The sequence below is a fragment of the Rhincodon typus genome, chromosome 25 (assembly GCF_021869965.1).
Source record: "Rhincodon typus isolate 14 chromosome 25, sRhiTyp1.1, whole genome shotgun sequence".
Taxonomy (NCBI): Eukaryota; Metazoa; Chordata; class Chondrichthyes; order Orectolobiformes; family Rhincodontidae; genus Rhincodon; species Rhincodon typus.
In genome coordinates, this window is record NC_063356.1 from 6,674,073 (window position 1) to 6,696,108 (window position 22,036).

The 22,036-nt window shown below is 44.5% G+C and overlaps 1 protein-coding gene across 6 annotated transcripts in view; it reads left to right on the forward strand.

Annotated features, from left to right (window-relative positions):
• Window positions 1-10,486: 10,486 nt before the first annotated feature.
• The window catches only part of klhdc8a (kelch domain containing 8A), a 22,525-nt gene continuing 10,975 nt past the window's right edge, over window positions 10,487-22,036 (forward strand). For 2 of the 6 annotated variants that reach the window (XR_007264752.1, XM_048612054.1), the window contains exons 1-4: window positions 10,487-10,981; window positions 13,514-13,693; window positions 15,696-15,911; window positions 17,084-17,185. Coding sequence is in view for 5 of the 6 variants with exons in the window: in XM_048612054.1 (XP_048468011.1) it covers window positions 10,606-10,981; window positions 13,514-13,693; window positions 15,696-15,911; window positions 17,084-17,185 (874 nt within the window). In the remaining variant the exon portion in view is untranslated. The remainder of the gene's footprint in view (window positions 10,982-13,513; window positions 13,694-15,695; window positions 15,912-17,083; window positions 17,186-22,036) is intronic. The other 4 variants (XM_048612055.1, XM_048612056.1, XM_048612057.1 and 1 more) reach the window with 4 other exon arrangements.

The window sequence follows — 22,036 nt, forward strand, 5'->3', positions numbered from 1 at the left end:
CTGCGGAGTCAAGGTGGAAAACCACTGTCACTTTCTGCATTTTTCATCTTCCACAAGGATAGGGCAGCTCACTGCAGACGAGTTGCATGTGATCCTGTATAGACGTGACAGTAAAGGTTATTAAAAGCAGGCCAGAGGGTGGGGGGAGGGTTGGAGAATCTGTTGCCTGGCTACAGAAGCTCACAACGTCACACCAGCTGTTGCCAAGACTCCTTATCATTGCTGAAAGTAACTGAAGAGGACAGGAGCTTCCGGGCACTTAACCCTGACTCTCCCATAAGAGAAAGCAACAGCAAGAAAATGGGCCAACATTGGCTCATACCTAGACTAGACGCTTTGGAAACCTGAAGTATTCAGCAGTATACTGAGAACACGAGACTTGTGCGTGTATATATTGTCATCTCTTGTGAATATTGTCCTCTGGTTAGATGTTTGTGCTAGACAGCAGACTACACAGCTCTAGATTCCCACAAATATTCAATAGTGTTTCGAAACAATGCCACGTTTTATTGGGGTAAGGGAAGGGAATTAAATTCTGCGGAGACAAATGTTTCAACGAGCAAGTGGTCAGTCTATGGAACAATCTCCCCCAGGCATAAAAATTAGATTGAGTTTCTTTCTTGGGACACCTCAACATTTGGAAAACTGTTTTCTTTGTCCGCAAGATTTTAAAAAAGAAATATGTTGCCTAAATGGTCAGACATTGTAGAGCTCTGAGGTGCAGAGAGATCTGGATGTCCTCATTCATGAATCACAGAAGGTTAGTATGCAGGTACAGCAAGTAATCAGGAAAGCTAATAGAATGTCAGTGTTTATTATGAGGGTAATTTAATACAAAAGTAGGGAGGCTATGCTTCAGTTATACAAGGCGCTGGTTAGTATTATGTACATTATTGGTCACCTTATTTAAGAGAGATTGTAAATGCATTGGATACAATTCAGAGAAGGTTTAATAGACTAATAACTGGAATGGGTGGGTTGTCTTATGAAGAAAGTTTGGATAAACCAGGCTGTATCTGCTGGAGTGTCAAAGCGTAACAGGAGACTTGATTGAAACATATAGGATCCTGAGACATCTTTGCTGGGTGGATGTGGAAAGGGCTTTTACTCTTTTGGGACAATCTAGAACTAAGGTCACTCATTAAAACTAAGGAGTCACCCATTTAAGGCAGAGGGAAGGAGAAATGGATGTCACCTCATTAGTTTCAGATTAGGGGCCAGATTATCAAACTCTGTGGGGTTGGAAGAAAAAGTGTGTTTTTAAAATAAAAAAAGCCCTGCCAAACAACATTGCTGGTTCCCAGGCTCCACCCAACCTCTCCATATCTCAGACACATGTTTTGAGGATGGGCTGCAGCAAGTATTGGATGAAATGAAAGAATCCCTACAGCATGGAAGCAGGCCATTCAGCCCATCAACTCCGTACCCGTCCTCCAAAGAGTATCCCTCCCAGACCCACCACCCTACCCTGAATTTCCCTTTGGCTAACCCACCTAGCCTGCACGTCCCTGGGCACTATTAGCAATTTAGCATGGCCAATCCACCCTGACCTGCGCATCTTTTATCTGTGGGAGGAAAACTATCCAGTGATAGGTAGAACGTGCAAACTCCACACAGACCTGAGGGTGGAATAAAACCTGGGTCCCTAGGGTTGTGAGGCAGCAGTGCTAACCACTGAGCCACCATGCTGCCATGAAGAAACTACATTAGTGCAGGTTAACTGCAGTCTTCCAATTCCCCTCTCAGCATCTGGAAGCAGTTATGGATGGGAGACCAGAGGTCTCAGGAGACAGCATAGTGCTAGGCTATACAGAGGAGGAAACAGTGTTTAGTTCATTCATGGAATATGGGTGTCACGTTTACATGGTCACCATTGGACTTTTTTATTTTTAAATTAAATTCCAGATGTTTTATTTCCCCAAAGTTCACTGTCTGCCATGGTTGGATTATAAACTCATCTCTACAGAATGTGAGCCTGAGGCTCTGGATTACTAGGTCTAGTAAAATTGCCACTAAGCCACAACCTCACCCATGGAAGATTAAGCTGGTCCAAGTAATGGTGACTGGGACAACTATGATCAATTGCTGTAAAAAGCCATCTTGTTCGCTCCTATCTTTGAGAGAAGGAAATCTGCTGTCCTTACCTGGTCTGACCTAAATGTGACTCCAGGTCCTGAGAAAGTGGTTGCTCTCTCTGAAAAGGACAAGCAAGCCACTCACTGAAAACAGGGGTAGGGACCAAATGCTGTCCTTGCCAGTGACACCCACATCCCTGAAAAGAATAAAGGCAAACAAAGTGGAGATAGCAAAAACTGCAGATGCTGGAGTCAGAGATAACACAGTGTGGAGCTGGAGGAACACAGCAGGCCAGGCAGCATCAGAGGAGCAGGAAAGTGTCTCAAACGGGTTTGGCAGCTTCCCTGCGATCAGCAGCAGCCAATGACCACTCCATGAATGAGCTCAGAGGCCCTCAAGGAGTCCATCTCAAACACTGTAGCAGTTCAAGAAGGCTGCTCACCAACATCTATTTCAAGCCCATCGACTCCCATAGCTACCTAGACTACCCCTCCTCTCACCCACCTTCCTGCAAGAATTCGATCCCTGACTCCCAATTCCTCTGCCTCCGCCACGTCTGCTCCCAAGATGGGGCATTCCACTCCTGAACATCCCAGATGTCCTCTTATTTCACGGACCGCAACATGCCCTCTTCAGTATTCAAAAATGCTCTCAACTGCATCTCTTACGTTTCCTGCACCTCTGCCCTCACATCCCCTCCCTGCAACAAAACCAAAGACAGAATCCCCCTTGTCCTCACATATTACCCCACTAACCTCCGTATCCAACATATCATTCTCCACCACTTCCGCCACCTGCAATCCGACCCCACAGCCAAAAATATATTTCCCTCCTCACTCCTATTTGCCTTTCATAGGGACCCCGTTCTGCGCGACTCCCTCGTCCGCTCCACACTCCCCACTATCCCCACAACTCCTGGCACCTTTTCCTGCAACTGCAGGAAGTGTTACACCTGCCCCTGCACCTCCCCCCTCACCTTCATCCAAGGCACCAAACAAACCTTTCACATCAGACAGAGGTTCACCTGCACATCCGTCAATGTGGTCTATTGCATTCGCTGCTCCTGATGTGGCCTCCTCTATATTGCAGAGGCTTGGAGACCGCTTTGCAGAGCACCTGCACTCTGTTTGCGACAAACGACAACACCTCCCAGTCACGAACCATTTCAACTCCCCCTCCGCCCCAGGCAACATGTCCATCCTGGGCCTCCTCCAGTGTCACAATGACGCCACCCGGAAACCGGAGGAGCAGCACCTCATATTCCGCCTTGGGAGCCTACAACACAATGGTCTTAATGTGGATTTTACCAGCTTCAAAATCTCCCCACCCCAGCCTCATCCCACGTCCAACCGTCCCTCTCATCCCCACCTCCTTGACCTGACACAACCTGTTCATCTTGTCTCCCACTTATCCGCTCCTCCCACCTCACTGACCAATCCCCACCACTGCCTACCTGCACTCACCTATCACGATCCCACCTACCTTCCCCAGCCCCACCCCTCCCCTCTCTCTTTATTTCAGAGCTCCCTTCCCCTCCCCCATTTCTGAAGAAGGGTCCTGACCCGAAACGTCAACTTTCCTGCTCCTCTGATGCTGCCTGGCCTGCTGTGTTCCTCCAGCTCCACACTGTGTTATCTCTGACTCCAGCATCAGCAGTTCTTACTTTCTCTGAGCTCACCACCAGCTTTACTGGGGCAATTAGGGATGGGCAAGAAATGCTGACCCTGCCACCGACACCCACATCCTGTAAAGAAAAAGAAGCAAGTTCCCTCCAAAATTAATGAATTGTCTGAAAGCACGTTGTTGGTTTCCTGAAGATGAGATGTCTGCAATTGAAAATGCAGATTCACTCTCTCATTCTGGGCTGTTGAAGAGCAGCTTTTTAATTGCTGACAAAAGGTCATTATCCTGAGATGTTTACATGGTTTCTCTCGCCACAGAAGATGCTGAGTGCTTCCAGCATTTGTGTTTTTATTTCAGACTTCTTGCAGATTTTTGCTTTTGCAGTGTTATTGTTTTTTTTTTACTTAGTTGTTAATCATTTTATAATTTCACAAATAACTTCATCTTGGTTATGTAGCAGTGGTTAGCCAGTAATTTCAGTGTGGTACAGTTCTGGTCAATTTGTGGTCACATTACAGCAGAGTGCAACATCTTCCTATGCTTTGTGTGTACATTCTTCTTGTCCAATGTGTCATGCTGAGCATTTGGCATATTTCCTCACTGTGGTTATAATTTTGGGATGTGTACCACAAGTGACATTAAACAATTCACAGATTTATAGGATCCATTCCTGGTTATATTGTATGATAGAAATTGGGAAGCAATCACAGGATTTTTAAAAATTGTTTGGGCATTGCTGGTTGTTCTGGGTTTTATAGCCTGTCCCTAATTTATCCATAGAATGTGTTAGTGGGCTGCCTGCTAGAACCACTGCAGACCTTATGATGCAGGAACATTCACAATGCTGTTAGGGGGAGAGTTCCAGGATGTTGACCCAGTGACACTGAAGGAATGGCAAGTCAGGATGGTGAGTGGCTTGGTGGCGAACTTGCAGGTGGTGGTGTTCCCATGTATCTGCTGCCCTTGATGTTCACAATGGAAGTGGTTGTGAGTTTGGAAGGTGCTGTATAAAGGGTGTTTGGTGAATTTCTGCAGTGCATTTTGTCGATAGTACACACTGCTGCTACTAAGCTTTGGTGGTGGAGGGATGGATGCTTGTGGTTGTGGTACCAATCAGTCTGGGGTGGTTTGATGGCTCAGTGGTTAGCATTGTTGCCTCACTGTGCCAGGGACCCACATTCAATTCCACCCTCGGGCGACTGTCTGTATGGAACATCTATGTGCTGCCTGTGTCTGCTTGGATTTCCTCCGGGTGCTCCAGTTTTCTCCCACAGTCCAAAGATGTCCAGATTAGGTGGATCAGCCATGCTAAATTGTCCCATATTATCCATGTGTATGCTAGGTGGGTTAGCTATGGGAAATGCAGGGTTACTGGGATAGGGTAGGGTTTGGGTCTGGCTGGGATGATCTTTGGAGGGTCAGTGTGGACTGAATGGTCTGCTTCCACACTGTAGGGATTCTATGATTCAATCATGCTTTGTCCTGGATTTTGCCAAACTTCTTGAGTGTTGTTGGAGCTGCACTCATCCAGGCAAGTGTGGAGTATTCCATCACAGTCCTAAGTTTTAAGGTGAGAGGGGCAAGATTTAAAAAGGACCTAAAGGATAACTTTATCATGCAGAGGGTGGTGTGTGATTGGAACAAGCTGCCAGGGAAAGGGTTGGAGGTGGGTACAATTACAACATTTAAATGAGTGGGTGGGTGTATGAATAGGAAAGATTTGGGGCATGTGGGTAAAAGGGATATGGACCAAATGCTGGCAAATGGGACTAGACCACATTGGGAGGCCTGATCGGTGTGGAGAAGTTAGACCGAAGAGTCTGTTTCTGTGCTGTAAGACTCTATGACTTATGCATTGTAGATCATAGATAGGCTTTGGGGAGGTGAGTTATATGCTGCAGCGTTCCTAGTCTCTGATCTGTCACATTATTTATATGGCTAGTACAGTTCAATTTCTGGTCAATGGTAACACTCAGGATGTTGATAGTGGGAGATTCGGTAATAGTAATGACATTGAACATCAAGCAATGATGCATAGATTTTGTCTTGTACAGCATTTCCTGAGAGTTAATGGATTTAGGACCTTTGGATTGAAAACCATTTTGGACAAAATATTCTTCCCGTTATAAAGGCAAATTATTTCTCACAGCACGAATCACTTTAGCTGAAGAGATTTAATTGCACGCATTAGTGTAACGGTGTTTTCCATTGGCTGTTTCACAGTCAGAGTGGGTGTGATTAATTATGACAACTGAATGCCTCCATGCTGAGTGTTAAGACCTAATATATCGTGGGACAGAAACTAAACTGTAACTTCAAGCAATGTTTTAGAATGGGATGATAAATTTCCTGCTTGCTCAGTGGGTGCAAAAGACCCCCAGCCATTTTGCCAGAAAGGCAGGAGAGCTGTCCTTGAAGTCCTGGCTAATAATTATCCCACTCCCAGCATCAGTACTGTCATTATCTCATTTTTGAAGGCTTCCTGCTTTCCAGCCGTCCTGTTATCTGTGTCTATCCACCCCTCCCCCCCCATCAACATTTGAAATTTCTGGCCTAATACCATCAAAATTGGCCTTCCTCCAATTTAGAGCTCTAACTTTTATATCAGGTCTATCTTTTTCATAACTATTTTAAAACTAATAGAATTGTGATCACTTGCCCAAAAGTGCTCCCCCACTGATATCTCATCACTTGCACTGCCTTATTTCCCAAGAATAGGTCAAGTTTTGCTCCTTCTGTAGTAGGTACAGGATATTGGTTAGGCCACTTTTGGAATACTATGTTTGATTCTGGTCTCCCTGCTGTAGGAAAGATGTTGTTAAACTTGAAACTGTTCAGGAAAGATTTATAAGGATGTTGCTGGGGTTGGAGGGTTTGAGCTACAGAAAGAGGCTGAATAGGCTGGGGCTATTTTCCCTGGGGTGTTGGAAGCTGAGGAGTGACCTTATAGAGGTATATAAAATCATGAGGGATATGGACAGAGTGAATAGTCAAGGCCTTTTCCCCAGGGTAAGGGAACCCAAACTAGAAGGCATAGGTTTAAGGTGAGAGGGGAAAGATTTAAATGGGATCTAAGGGGCAACTTTTTCACACAGTGGGTGCTGCATGTATGGAATGAGCTGCCAGAGGAAGTGAAGGGGGCTGGTACAATTACAACATTTTAAAAGTCATCTGGATGGTAGTTGAATAGGAAGTGTTTAGAGGGATATGGGCCAAATGCTGGCAAATGGGACTAGATTAGTTTAGGATATCTGGTCGAAATAGACGAGTTGGACCAAAGAGCCTGTTTCCGTGCTGTATAACTCTGTGATTCTATAAGTGTTCTGCTACTTATCACATTGCTGTATGTGGGCACTTGCTCTGAATAAATTGACTGCCACATTTCCTGTATTACAACAGCGAATATGCTTCAAAGGTACTTGTTGAGTTCTTTGAGACATTAGGAGGTCTTCAAAGGTGTTATCTAAATACAAATCCTTTGCTCTTTCTTGAAACTTTTTAAAACGGGAATGGGTTTTCATCAAATTACATTCAATCTACAACACAGAAACAGGCCATTCAACCCATTTAATCCATGCTACTGCTAAAGCTGCACACAATCTTCCTCCCACCCCTCTACATTTCACACTATCAGCATGTCCTTCTATTGCATTCCCCTTCATTTGTTTATTTACCCTTAAGGGCAGCACTGTGGCTCAGTGGTTAGCACTGTTGCCTCACAGCGCCACAGACCTGGGTTCAATTCCACCCTCGGGCGACTGTGTGGAGTTTGCACGTTCTCCCTGTGTCTGCATAGGTTTCCTTTGGGTGCTCCAGTTTACTCCCACTGTCCAAAGTTGGGCAGATTAGGTAGATTGGCAATGCGAAATTGTCTGTAGTGTCCAAAGATGTGCAGGCTAGGTGGATTAACCATAGTAAATGCAGATTTACAGGGATAGGGCAGGGCATCTGGCAGGGATGGTCTTTGGAGGGTTGGTACAGACTCAATGGGCCGAAAGACCTCTTTCTGCACTGTGGGGATTCTATCTTCCTCCTAAATGCCTTCTTTAGTATTCACATCAACTAATCTTTGTTGTAACAAGTTCTCCATTCTAACAACTTGCTCGGTAAAGATGTTTCTCCTGAATTCCCTATTGAATTTATTAGTGACTGGCATATTGTTGGCCCCTCTTTATCTCCTGCAAGTGGACACATCATCTTTGTGTCTAGCCTATCAAATCCTTTCATAATCTGAAAGATTTTTCCCAGATTGCCCTTCAATCGTCTCTTCTTTCATGAATCCTTTACACCCCTTCTACATACATATGAACAAGAGTAGGCCACTCGGCCCTTCAATTCTGCTCTCCCATTCACTAAGATCATGGCTTATCTGATTTTAACCTCAACTCTATATTCCTGTGAATGCCCGATAATCTTTCATCTCCTCGGCAATCTACCACTGCCTTAAATTTTTTTTTTGTTTATTTGTTCTGCATCACCTGCTTTCTGAGAAAGGGAATTCCAAAGATTCTCAACCGTCTGCAAGAAAAATATATTTCCTCATCTCTCTCTCTTAAATGGGTTCCCCCTTAATTTTAAACTATCACTACCAGTTCTAGATTCTCCCACAAGAGGAAACATCCTTTCCACAGCCACCCAGTTAAGACCCTCAGGATCTCTTGTTGCTCTGTCCTTTTTTTCAATCTGGAGGCCAGAACAGTGCACAGTACTCCGAGTGTAGTCTGCACTTGGTTCGATACTATTTTAACATGAGTCATTCATATTCCTTGAGTTCCTCAAGCCTCTTCCAACATTAGCTTCAGGCAAAAGGATTTATGCAGAAAATACTTAGAAGAAAATACATTCCTTTATCATGGAGATAATTTAAACCAGATGCGAGCAACAGTACAGGAAAGGGATGTAAATGTTTTACCCATTCAACATTGTTGGCACACAGTTTCACAGTAGAGCTCACCCTGGTGACTCTGTGGGTCTGTCTAGTGTGTAGGTCAGCCCTAAGGTCAGGGAGGCAACAGACTCTAGCCCTATCTGCACTCAGTTACCTGAAATCTAACCAAATTCCTACTCCTGTAGTAATAGCAAAATACTGCAGATGCTGGAAATCTGAAATAAAAACAAAGTGCTGGACTAACTCAGCATGTCTGGCAGCATTTGTAGACAGTGAAACGGATATGCTTCCGCTTCAGAAGCCAAGGCATGTGAAGAAAAGTCCTATTGGACTCAATGTTAACCCTGTTTCTTTGCTATTTTAAAATTTATTTGTGGGATGTGGGTGTCGCTGACTGGGCCAGTATTTATAGCCCATTTCAAAATTGCCCTTGAGAATCTGATGGTGCTGAGCTGCCTTCTTGAAATGCTGCAGTCCTTGGGGAGTCAGGACACTCATAGCCCTTTAAGGGAGAGAATTTCAGGATTTTGACCCAGCAACAGTGAAAGAATGACAATATATTTCCAAGTCAGGATGGTGAGTGATTTGAAGGGGAGTTTGCAGGTGGTGGTGTTCCCATGTACCTGCAGCCTTGTCATGTTGATGCTACCAGACCTGCAGTTGTCCTAACACTGACTTTTTTTTTCCAAATTCCTGCTCCACGTGGCCATTTTTGACCCAGGCTATGAACTGTGTGTTTATATCTATTTGTCCCATGTGTTATGAACCCAGATGATGGTAGTAATGAGCAAGGCAGATCCCAGAATAAAATCTGGTTTGATAGATCATTTTATTTTGATTTCAGTCAACATGGTAGTCATTTACTGAAACATAATCACACAAAACTGCACACTTTAATAATAGAACAGAAGTTTATTACATAAAGGCTGAAAACCAAAACAAAAACTACCTTGATATAGAACACAGTGTGAAAGATTGTAAAACATACACGAAAACAAAGTCTCATCAATTTCCCCCACATCTTACGATTCAAATCCAGAGGAATTACCCCTCTGTATAAAGTCTTTAAATTCGATGAAGCTGATCCTCCCAATTATTTCCTGTGAACTGTAAAGCCTTCATATATCAATACTCACAAAACTGAGAGCTTAGATTTTCTTAGCTTTTAATAACCTGTAGATTTCTAACCAAACTCTCCTAGTAACCGTGCTTACCCTGAACTGTTCTGTACTCCTTTTCTGGGAGAGAAATTATATTTGCTTCTGACCTCAGTCAGGTGTCCTCCAGACTGTCCAAAAACTTCTATTTGCTGGGTTTTCTGAACCAAATCAAACTTTAATTATCATGAAGCAAATCCACACATGATAGTGTGTGGATGTATTGACTTCCAATTTCTGAAGTTGATGTTGCTTGAAGACCTCGGAGGCCTGCTCACTGAAAATTAGAGGGAAAGTTGCTAATAGCCTTCAATATCCCACTATCTTAAACTAGTAAAAACAATCTTCCATGAACACTCAGGTCATTTCTCACTGTTACTGTCATGGAAAGACTGTCTGACCTAGTTATAACTGATATGATATTAATATTGAAATGATATTAATGTATATATCAATCAGAAACATTTCATCACAATTGTGAAGATAGGCTTAGCAGTGATGCCCCACACAATTGAATAGCTAGCTGCCATTCACTGTCTCCCATTTGGAGAGTGGGGACCTTGGTAATGTTCTGGGATGGCGTTTTCCCCCAGAACAGTGCTCCAGAGTGAGTCGGGGCTGGTGAGGAAAATTGGAGGGTATTGTTTTATAGCTTTATTTGTTTCTACATATTCCAGCAGTGCCATCTTCATTTTACCATCTTTTTTCTCAGTCTTGCCTTTCTTTCATATTGACAGAGAACTTGTGCCCAGTTGATGCAAGAAATCTGGAAGTGGAAATGGTCTTCAAAGTTTGACATTTCGTAGAGCCGTATGTCAGAAAGAGGAGGTGTAATCCTGCTAGCGCGCACAGTCAAATGCCATGGCTGTGCCCAGTGCCAAGTCGTTCCACTGGCAGTCCCTGGCATCCTTGCCTGTTGGCCGGGTGTACTGCACTCCTGTGGAGAGTGGGGACCAGCTCTATGTCATCGGAGGCTGCGATGAAGACGGAAGCCCCGTGAGCAACTGTGAGGTTTACTACCCAGAGGCCAACCAATGGACCAGCCTGCCGCCCATGCCCACAGCAAGAGCGGGCGTAGCTGTAGCTGCCCTGGGCAAACAGATATTGGTGATTGGGGGAGTGGGAGTTCATCAGAATGCCCTGTCGACAGTGGAGATGTACAATGTGGATGAAGGCAAGTGGGAGCAGAAGAGTTTCTTGTGTGAAGCTGCCATGGGAGTGTCAGTGACTGTAAAAGGTAACCTTGATCCTGACTTCAGTTACCTAGGGAGACAGGAGAAGCTGAAGAGCAGAAAGAGTCAGGGGGACCTTCAGTAGAGATGTTGGGAATTATGATGGAATTTGTTGGTGGAATGTGTGTTGTCTATGTCAAGGTGGCCAGCAAAGATGGCCACCAGCATCTGGACATACCACACCCCACTGCCATCCACCCCCATGGGTCTTTACCCCTCCCCTCTCCCCCCCCCCCCCCAAACTATCATTGCCCAAACCCCACTTCAACTTGTTGGCTGCACCCCTCACTCCAATGCTTGCCCCTTTGGTCTCCTTCTCAGTGCACCACTTGGTGTGCCACCTACTGGTGGCATTGACAATAAATGCAGCCTTGTTTTGCAGGGAATAAGAAGAAAGGAAGTCTTGCTTTTGTATAATGCCTTTCACCAGCACAGGGTGTCACAAAGCAATTTACAGCCAGTTGAGGTGTAGTCCCTGTTGTAATGTCGGAAATGGAGCAGCCAATATTTGCTATATGGGCTCAAGGGGCTCCATATGTGTTGTGCAATTGTACATTGCTATTGAAGAATGCTAGAATGAGTTCCCATTGTAACACAAATAAGCATAAAATGTAGGGTCAATATTATCCTCCAACAACTTCCCACCATGCACGAGTTATTGCTTGTTGTCTCCGCGGGTTACTGACGTTTAGTGATGGTAATAAAAGCCAGATAAGTAGGAAGCTCGATACTAAAACATAGCTGCTGCAGCACATAGTGTCTCTTGTTAAGGGACTCCAAGCTTGCTGGTAGATAGCAAACAAGGCAGTTTTTCTGTATTGACTTGCTCAGTCTCACAGCTTGCATCCAACACGTTCAGCTTTCCCTCAAAAATGGTTAATTGGATCTGAAGAAGGGTCTGGGCCCGAAACGTCAGCCTTCCTGCTCCTCTGATGCTGCTTCGCCTGCTATGTTCATCCACCTCTATACCTTGTGTATCTCCAATTGGATCTACCTGTTCTTTTTAACCACAACCATAACATTAACCAAACTTAACAATTTGATTGACAAGTCATTAACATCTGCTAGGAGGAAGCTATTTGGCCAATCCTATCCAACCCATCTCTTTGCTGGACGGACCAAAGTTTAATCCCATAAGCCCCCCTCAGTCCCCCATGTGTTACGCGTTCCTTACCAGCGATCAGCTGTGTTTCAGTGGGAAGCACTCTCAAGCCTGAAACAAAAATTCTGGGCTCAAACCTCACCCCCAGAAACCTGGGCGCAAACTTTGGGTTGACTGGCCCAGTGCAGTGCTCAGGGAGTAAAGGTAACATCCCAGAGGATCACTCTCTCATTAGATGGAGAGAAACAATTGGTGGGGAGTTTAATCTGAGGGTCACCATGTCTCAGCCAAAGGGTGAGGTTGAGAAGGTAGGACCTTTCATGGTGACTTGAACTGGTACAGAAATTGAACCTGCACAGTTGGCACACTCTGCATTGCAAACTTGCCATCCAGCTAACTGAGGAAGTGCTACAGTGTTAGAACATAGAACATAGAACAGTACAGCACAGTACAGGCCCTTCGGCTCACGATGTTGTGCCGAACTTTTATCCTAAACCTAAGGTCTATCTAACCTCCACCCCTACCTTATACTAGCATCCATATGCCTATCTAATTGCTGCTTAAATGCCCCTAATGAGGCCGACTCCACTACCCTCTCCACCAATGCATTCCACGCCCTTACCACTCTCTGAGTAAAGAACCTACCTCTGACATCTCCCCTATATCTACCTCCGCTCACATTATAACTATGCCCCCTCGTAATAGCTACCTCCACCCTAGGAAAAAGTCTCTGGCTGTCCACTCTATCTACACCTCTGATCATTTTGTACACCTCTATCGAGTTACCTCTCATCCTTCGTCATTCTAAAGAGAAAAGCCCTAGCTCTCTCAACCTTTCCTCATATGACCTTCTCTCCATTCCAGGCAACATCCTGGTAAATCTCCTCTGCACCCGTTAGAGACACCATCCTTTCAATATAGTGTTAAACCAAAGTCCCACTTACTTTCTTGAGTAGGTGAAACTATTTTGAAGAGTCACAGGGCCCTGTCCAATATTTACCATGAAACAACATCATCTAAAAGAAGAGGTTACCAGGTCATTATCACATTGCTATTATTGGGGACTTGTTGTGTGCAAATTGGTTGCTGCATTTCCTACAGTGCAACAATGACCACAACTCAAAAGTGCTGCACTAGGTGTAAAGCAGAATCCTGAGATCATGGAAGACACTGTAGAAATGAAAAATCATTTTTTCTTCTCTCTACATGCATGAACATCAAACGTAGGTGAGGTTGGATTAAGTCTGTGGCTTAACTGTCTAAGTTCAGTTATGAGGACAGTCCATTAATGGGGGAAGTGGGGAGGAAGCATAGAGACTGTAACAGGCCAGCATTGGTCATTTCCCCAGAGAGTCATGTGGAGCTGTTGTATAAAGCTGTTTTAAGTATGTTGGATAATGAATGTTTGGATTGAAAATTGCACTGGGTTCCCTAGTTTGTTTAATTTCAGACTGTCGGGTCTATGCAGTGGGTGGAATGGGATCAGACATGTATCCACAAGCTAACCTCCAACAATACGACATAGTGAAGGACATCTGGCTCTCACTTCCTGCCATGCCTACCCCGAGATATGCAGCCAGCACCTTCCTTCGAGAGAGCAAGATCCATGTATTTGGTAAGTCCTGAGACATTAACAAAGAAAAACTTGTTATTTAGAGATTATTAACCTCAGGACGTCTCAAAGTGCTTCAGATCCAATGAAGTACTTTTGAAACATCATCACTGTTGTAATGTAGGAAATGCAGCAGCCAAATTGCACACAGCAAGGTCCCATAATCAGTAAGGGGTATTGGCCAAAGAATCTGTTTTGGTGACGAAGGATAACGCTTGTGCTGTTTTTCAAAATAGTCCGATGGGGTCTTTTCCATTCACTTGAGAGAGCAGATTGGGCCTTGAAGTAAAGTTTTGACTCTTCAGTAGTGTGGCTGTCCCTCAGTACTGCCTGGATTCTGGTGTTCATTAACATATGGTGGGCCTTCTGTGACAGTCTGGGACACTTCCTTATTAGCACAGTGGGTGTATTCTGGGATCTCTTGAATGTTACCAGTTCTTGTTTCCCCTTTCTTGACTATAGTAGTTTCTTATCTAACTGTGGCTGCTGGATTTGGATCAGAACAGGAAGTAGGTATTTAAATCTATTCCACTATTCAGTGAGATCAGGGTTGTCTCTACCTCAGCTGATTGTATTCAGCATTAAAACATTTTTAAGGTCATTTTAATCTGAGTTTAAATCCTTTGGCAGTCTCCTTGCATCTCTCCAATTTTTACTCCATTTTCCCAATGGACAGCTAAGCCAGTCTTCCAAAGGTAGCAGGGTCATTCTCTCAATCTCTCTTACTGTAATTTTAACTCTGGCCTAAGCTGGGGGATACTTTCTACTCAAGCTAATATGAGATAGGGCCTGTCGGGAAGATGAAGAGGCCTAGAGAGAGTTTTTTTTAAATTAACCATTTGTTGAGCTCCATGAGCCATACCTCCATAACCCACATGGTAAGATAAGACAAAGAACTGGATGCTAAAGATCAGAAACAAAAACAAAAATTGCCAGAGAAACTCAGCAGGTGTGGCAACATGTGTGGAGAGAAAGACCAGAGTTATGTTTCAAAACCAGTGACCAGTTAGAGTCAGTTCTGATGAAGGGTCTCTGGACTTGAAATGTCAACTGTGTTTCTTTCTTTGTAGATACTTCCAGATCTGTAGAGCTTCTGTTTTTGACCCATATAGGAAGTATCAGTCTCCATTGCCTTAGGTTCTCCCCTTCTTATCCATGAGACTCTGGTGAAGACTTCTTCGCTAAATCTGCCTTTCTGTTGGTGGATGGTCAGGGATCATCTGATTCTGTATGTTCAGTAGCCACTTCCCACCCATTTCAGATTCAGGAATTAAAACAGCAGCAGTACATGTCAGTGGACTAGTGATCCAGAACCCTAGGCTAATGTTCTAGGATCATGGGTTCAAATCCTATGATGGCGGATGGTGAAATTTGAATTCAATAAAACATTAGAATAAAAAACTAAGCATTGTAACCACTTCTGTTTGCCATAAAAACCCAACTGGTCCACTGCAGCCCTTTAGAAAGGAAACTGCCATCCTTACCTGGTCTGGCCTACATATGACTCCAGACCCACAGCAACGTGCTTGACTCTTAACTACTGTCTGGACAATTAGGGATGGACAATAAATCCCAGTGACACACACATCCCGTGAATGAATTGAAAAGTCTCAAATTTTCACCAATGAATATATTTCGCGTTCAGCCTGTCTTCCCCAATAAATAACATAATAGGGTCAATCACGGCTAGACCACTCACCTGCTCTTTTTCAAATTGTGCCATAGTATTTTTACATCCATCTGAAAGAAGAAACAGGGTCTCATTTTAAGATTTCATCCTAAAGACATCACCTACAATAGGGCACCATTCCCTCAGTTCTACATTGGGAATGACTAGTTTATAGTTGCTTTTGAGCAGCTCTGATCTTCACCTCCCCCAGCTTTCTCTCCCCTCTTCTGCTGGGGCTGTTCATGTTTGAGTGCTGAGACCGTAAAAGCCCTGCAGCATGACAGTGTAATAGAACAGCTTTCACCTTATTGTTTCAGTTTATTTCTCCTGTGGTAGGTGGAAGACAAGTAAAGAATCCGGTCACCGCCTTCGAAGTCTATGACATTGAGGCAAAGTCATGGAGCAGGTTCCCAAGCATTCCCAGCCGGCGAGCTTTCTCGAGCTGTGTGATGACGGACAAGAATTTCTTTAGTCTCGGAGGCCTGCAGCAAGCTCGAGGCTACAAGAGACCTAAGTTTGTCAGGACTGTGGAGGTGTTCGACATTGAGCAGGGTATGTAAGGGCAGCTAACAGAGCAGAGAGTACGAGTCCTGTGAGTTGCCCAGTTCAACGTCAGAGTAAATGTAACCCAGTAACTAGAGACCATATGGTGTTTGGAGTTCTATTGTTGGCAAGTACTCAAAATGGGAATGCCTCGTTTAGGCTCCAGCAGTATTTTGATAGGATCTTGGGCAAAGTGAGAAAGTGGGGTTGACCATAAGACCATTAGAAATACGAACAAGTGCAGGCCATTCAGCTCCTTGAGCCTGCTCAATGCAATAAGATCATGACTGATCCACCATTCCTCAAGTCCACTTTCCTGACCTTTCCCCATAAGGTTGGTTTCCCCAACTGATCAAGAATCTATCTATCTTAAGGCATCTTAAATATATACAAGGACTCTGCCCCCCCAGCTCTCTGTGGCAAGGAGGTCCAAAGACTCTCAACCCTCTGAGACAAGAGATTCCTCCTCATCTCAGTCTTAAATTGGTGCCCCTTTATTCTGAGGCTATCCCTCTGGTCCTAGTCTCTCCCATGAGGGGAAACATGCTCTCAGCATTTACCCTGTCAGGCCCCTTAAGAATCCTGTACATTTCAATGAAATCACCTCTCATTCTTTTAAACTCCAGTGAGTAAACTCCCAACCTGTTTAGCCTTTGCTCATAAAACAATCCCTGCATAACAGCATTCATCGTAGTGAACCTTCTCTCAATTGCCTCCAATGGAAAGATATCTTTCCTTAAACAATGAGACCAAAACTGCTCACAATGCTCCAGATGTCGTCTCACCAGCACCTTATACAGTTGAAGTAAGATTTCCCTACTTGTTATACTCCGACCCCCTTGAAATAAGGGCCAACATTCCATTAGCCTTCCTGATTACCTGTTGCCCCTGTGTGCTAGCTTTCTGTGTTTTATGCATAAGTCTCCCCAAGTCCCTTTGTGTTGCAGCTTTCTGCAGGCTTTGTCCAATTGAGTAAAAGTTCAGCTGTTATCTTATTGTCCAGCTGAGTTGATTTGAGATACCTTATGAGCTACTCCTGCTCCTAGTTCTGTTGTTCTTACATTCTCTCTTACCATTTGTCTGTTGTTTTATTTTCCCTTCACCCTCTCTCTCTCTCTCCCCTTGCCATGTTCTACTTATGATCTGTTTTTGTTCTTTGTGCTTTTCCATTTCCTAACAAGGGGGCTGGATGAAAACAGGAGGTCACCTAAACATGAGGAAGAAGAGAGCAGATTTTGTTGCTGCATACCTCCAGGGCAGGGTGATAGTGGCTGGAGGTCTAGGTAAGACACTCAATTGGCCTATTGCAATATTGTTCCACCTTTTGTACAACGTTAAGTTCCTTTTGGCATTCCCAGTTGACAGCTTGAGTTGCCTTGTGCTGGCCGCTTCTATTACTAGATGGTGTTTGATTTGAGTTGTGTCTATTGCTGCCTTTCTTAAAAAAGAAGCATTTGGATTTCACTCTGTCTCTTTTTCAAAATTGTCAAGCTTGGGATTTTTTTCTTTTGAAAATTTATTATTTTGTGGAATGTGGGCATCATTCACAAAGCCACCATTTATTGCCCATTGTTTTGTCGTACCAACCACTACCAGCAAATGGTTGGCATAAAGTGCTACCACCAATCCTTCTTCCTGCTGGATCTAAAGGTCTGTTTCATTAACAGTGGTACAGATGAACCAGTAATGAGTCTTAACAGGAATAGGCACTTGTGTGAACAGCAAAGTTTCCTCAGGGCAATGCCTTCACTAATCAGACTCATCCTGCCTGGTTTAAATTTACACAAAGCTTGGAAATGTTAATTGCCAATCATCATCTAACTGGTGCATTCTCCAAGTCAAATCTTTTACAATTAGAGTCCATTTGCTGAACAATCAGCTTATTCTTCTCATGCTGTATAACCATGTTGAAGGGCGGCACAGTGGCTCACAGCACCAAGGGGCAAGATTCAATTCCAGCCTCGGGTGACTGTCTGTGTAGAGTTTGCACATTCTTCCTGTATCTGTGTGGGTTTTCTCTGGGTGTTGAGGTTTCCTCCCACAATCCAAAGATGTGCAGATTAGGTGGATTGGCCATACTAAATTGCGCATAGTGTCCAGGTGTGTGCAGGAAATTCAGGGTTACAGGGATGGGGTAGGGAGTTGGGCCTGGGTGGGATGCTCTTCAGAGGGCCAATGTACTTCCACACTGTAGGGATTATATGTCGCTCCCTTTTACGCTGGTATTCTTGTGAATTGTCCTGATGTTTGCAAGATGGATAGTTTCAACAAAATATGTCATTTTTCAAGAAAGAAAGAGTTGCATTTCTGTAACACTTTCCATAGACTCAGGACATCCTAACCAACCAATTTTGAAGTGTAGTCACAGTTGTAACTTAGGAAACATGGCAGCAAATTTACATACTGTAAACAGTATTGTGATTCTAATTTGATGAAAGGTCACAGAACTGAAACATTAACTTGTTTCTTACTGCACAGTTGCATCCAGACCTTTGAGTATTTCTCATATTTTACTGATATTGGTTGAGGAATAAATATTGGCCAAAATGATGGAGAGAGTTGCTCTGCTCTGTTTTGAAATGTGCCATGGGATCTTTTACATCCAGCTCTGAAAGCAGCTGGGGGCCTGTGTTTAACATTTCATTTAATAAATGGCAGCTCAGATAATGTAGCACTCCCTCAGCATTTACACTGGGAGCATTAGGCTAGACTGCTCTCGTCTCTGGAGTGATCCTTCTCCTGGCTGCGTTGTGAAGGTGCAGCCATTGTACCATAACTGACACAAGCAATCAGTAATGTAATGTCTGCAAAAGAATTCTCAAGGCTCAGTAACTCCTGGTCCTGACAGACTGCGCCCTGCAAAGGCCACAGCTATAGCCATTTGCATCTGTGGGGCAGCACGGTGGTACAGTGGTTAGCACTGCTGCCTCACAGCGCCAGGGGCCCGGGTTCAATCCCACCCTTGGGCAACTGGCTGTGTGGAGTTTGCACATTCTCCCCGTGTCTGCGTGGGTTTCCTCCGGGTGCTCCGGTTTCCTCCCACAGTCCAAAGATGTGCAGGTTAGGTGGATTGGCCATGCTAAATTACCCGTAGTGTTCAGGGATGTGTAGGTTAGGTGGGTTATAGGGGAATGGGTCTGGGTGGGATGCTCTGAGGTTTGGTGTGGACTTGTTGGACCAAAGGGCCTGTTTCCACACTGTAGAGATTCTGTGATTCATCCCTTCGCAAATGGGAACACAGTTTTGTTGAGGAGACCCAAGAAAGGTGGAACATACAAGGAAGGACCTTTAAAACAAACACAGAGAATGCTGGAGACACTCAGCAGGTCTGGCAGCATCTGTGGTGAGAGAAACAGAGTTAATGTTTCAAGTCCAGTATGAGTTTTCTTCAGAACAATGTGTCCAGTTTTGGTTCTTTTACCTAAAGAAGGACATACTTCCCTAGAGGAAATGAAACAGCAGTTAAGTACTGTGGATGCTGAAGATCTGAAACAAAACTAGAAATTGCTGGAGAAACTCAGCAGGCCTAGCAGCATCTGTGGATAGAGAAACAGAGTTAACATTTCGAGTCCTGTACAATTCTTCAGAAAGTTTTTGTTTTGTTTTTTATTAACCTATCTTCTCATCAACCTGCTCAGTTATGTTGTTACACATTTCTTGAAAAAGTGGGACTTGAACCTGCACCTTCCTGGCTCAAAGGTAAAGATACCACGACTATGCCACTGCCCCTCGAAAGGCGATGTAAGCTATGCAGTTAATACAGTACGTGAGGAGACACTCAGGTCTGAAGAAGAGTCATACTGGACTTGAAATTTCATCTCTATTTCTCTCTCCACAGATGCTACCAGCCCTGCTGATTTTCTCCAGCATTCTCTGTTTCAGATTTCCAGCATCTGCAGTATTTCGCTGGAAAGGAAGGAGACTTTTCTCTGTTTTACTTTCAGAGAGGTATCTGGAGCCTCCCTGCCTTTAAGAGTGTGCAGTTCTCAAATGTCACCAGCAGAGGTTGCCGCAGGCAAAGGGAAGTAAAACAGGAAACTGGATGAAGAAAGGTTGCTTCACCAGAAATATAATCTGGTCATCTTTGCACAATGTCTAACTGCCTGCTAAATTGCATCAAAGCAATTGCCTCTGATAGCTGACTGGGAATTCTATTCCTTCGAAATGATTTGAAAGAATGAAGAAAACTTATAAATCTACAGCACATTTTCATGACCCCCAGGTCATCTCAGAAAAGTACAGTCAAAAGTAGCCATGATTATGGAGTCAGAGGTTTACAGACCTTTGGACCAACTTGTCCATGCCTCCCAGTTTTCACAGTTAATCTAGTCCCATTTACCCACATTTGGTCCATACCCCTCCATATCTATCCCATCCATGTACCTGTCCAAATGTTTCTTAAATGACAAAATTGTACTCACCTCCAGCAGCCTGTTCCACACACACCACCCTCTGTGTGAAAAAATTCCCCCTCTGGACCCTTTTATAATCTCTCCCTTCTCCCCTGCCACAGGGAAAAGCTGTTGGCTATCTGCCTAATCAATGCCTCTCATGATTTTATAGACCTCTGTAAGATCACCCCTCAGTCTCCTCTGAGCCAGGGAAAGAAATCCCAGCCTATCCAGCCTCTCCCTACAACTCAAATCTTCCAGTCCAGGTAGCATCCTATTAAATCTTTTCTGCAGTCTTTTGAGTTGAATAGTATCCTTTCGATAGTAGGGCACCCAGAACTGCACACAGTGCTCCAAATGTGGCCTTATCAATGTCTTGTACAGCTGCAACAAGATGGCTCAACTCATATACTCAATGCTCTGACTGATGAAAGCAAGCATGCCAAAAGCCGCCTTCACTACCCTGTCTACCTGTGACTCCATTTTCACTCTTGTTGGAACTTGTGCACAGCAGCCTCTCTCAAACAGCGAGGTGATCACTGCTATTTGTATTGTTGAGGTTTTGAAGGATAGTCTTCTTTGAGTAGTGGATCTTTTCCGTCCACCTGAGAGGGTAGAGGGGACATCTCCCAATACAGCACCTCTAGTAGTGCAGTACTCCCTCGGTATCCCACTGCTGGGACAGCCTGGATATTGCCATCCAGGAGTGTGTGCTAAACCTACGACTTTCTGAGTTGAGAGTTGAGGGCGCTGCCAAATGAGCCACAGTTGCCAGCTTGAGTGAGAAAGAGATTCTAGGTTTCAACACAACTCACTGTTTCTCAGGCATTTCAGAAAGTTCAGAATCAACCAGGTTAGCAGGGGATTACTACCACATACTCACTTCGATCAAGTACTCAAAAGTCCAATTTGGGACATTTTCACCCTTTTAACCCTTCTGTTTCAAAGTGATTCAGCTCAAACCTATTCCTTCCTTACACGGAGTGCTGGATTCTCAGTGTTGTGTCCAGCCGTGACTGCAGGATGCAGGTTAGTGACTAATGTTGAGAACAGGCAGAGGGGAAAGGTGCAGGGCAGCAGTGAGCTAGGAACAGGGTACCATGAAAGACACCAGCAGGTAGCAGCAAGCAGATGATCGGGGTGTGTGGCAGGGAGCAAGGTGGTGTAGAACTGGGCCTCCTCACGTACACTAACACTACTGTTTGTTCCTAAGACGATTGACTGAAGAGGTCCTGGTGCCAGAGGCACTGCAATCAATCTGAGTAACCAACAGCCGGGAAAGGGTTTCACACGGCAGTGTTACATGCTTGTCATTGCTTTCTACTGAGTCTGTCAAACCGTGGGCTCATCAAAGAGTGACAGGAACGGTCTGCGATGCCTTCTGCAGTTAAATAGCCCACCAACCCTCACTGCCTAATCTCTCTCACATGAAAAGTGTCAAGTTATCATGGGGATGGCAGGTTTCCATGAGGACCACTACCCAGTGACAACCATCAGATGAGGGGAATAAACCAAACACCCAAATTAAGAGCAGGAGTAGGTTACTTGACCCTTTGACCTGCTGTGCCAGGCAGGAGGACAGAAAGAATCAATTCTGGATGCCAAGGTAATGCTCAGGGAGAAAATGCAAACCTTCCCCGTGAATTGTTACTCAAAACCTCCAAGTCCATTATGCCTAGATGGAGGGTTAACCGTGCTTTAGTGAACAGGGACTCCGCCTGAGGGCTGGGTCAAGATGTATTA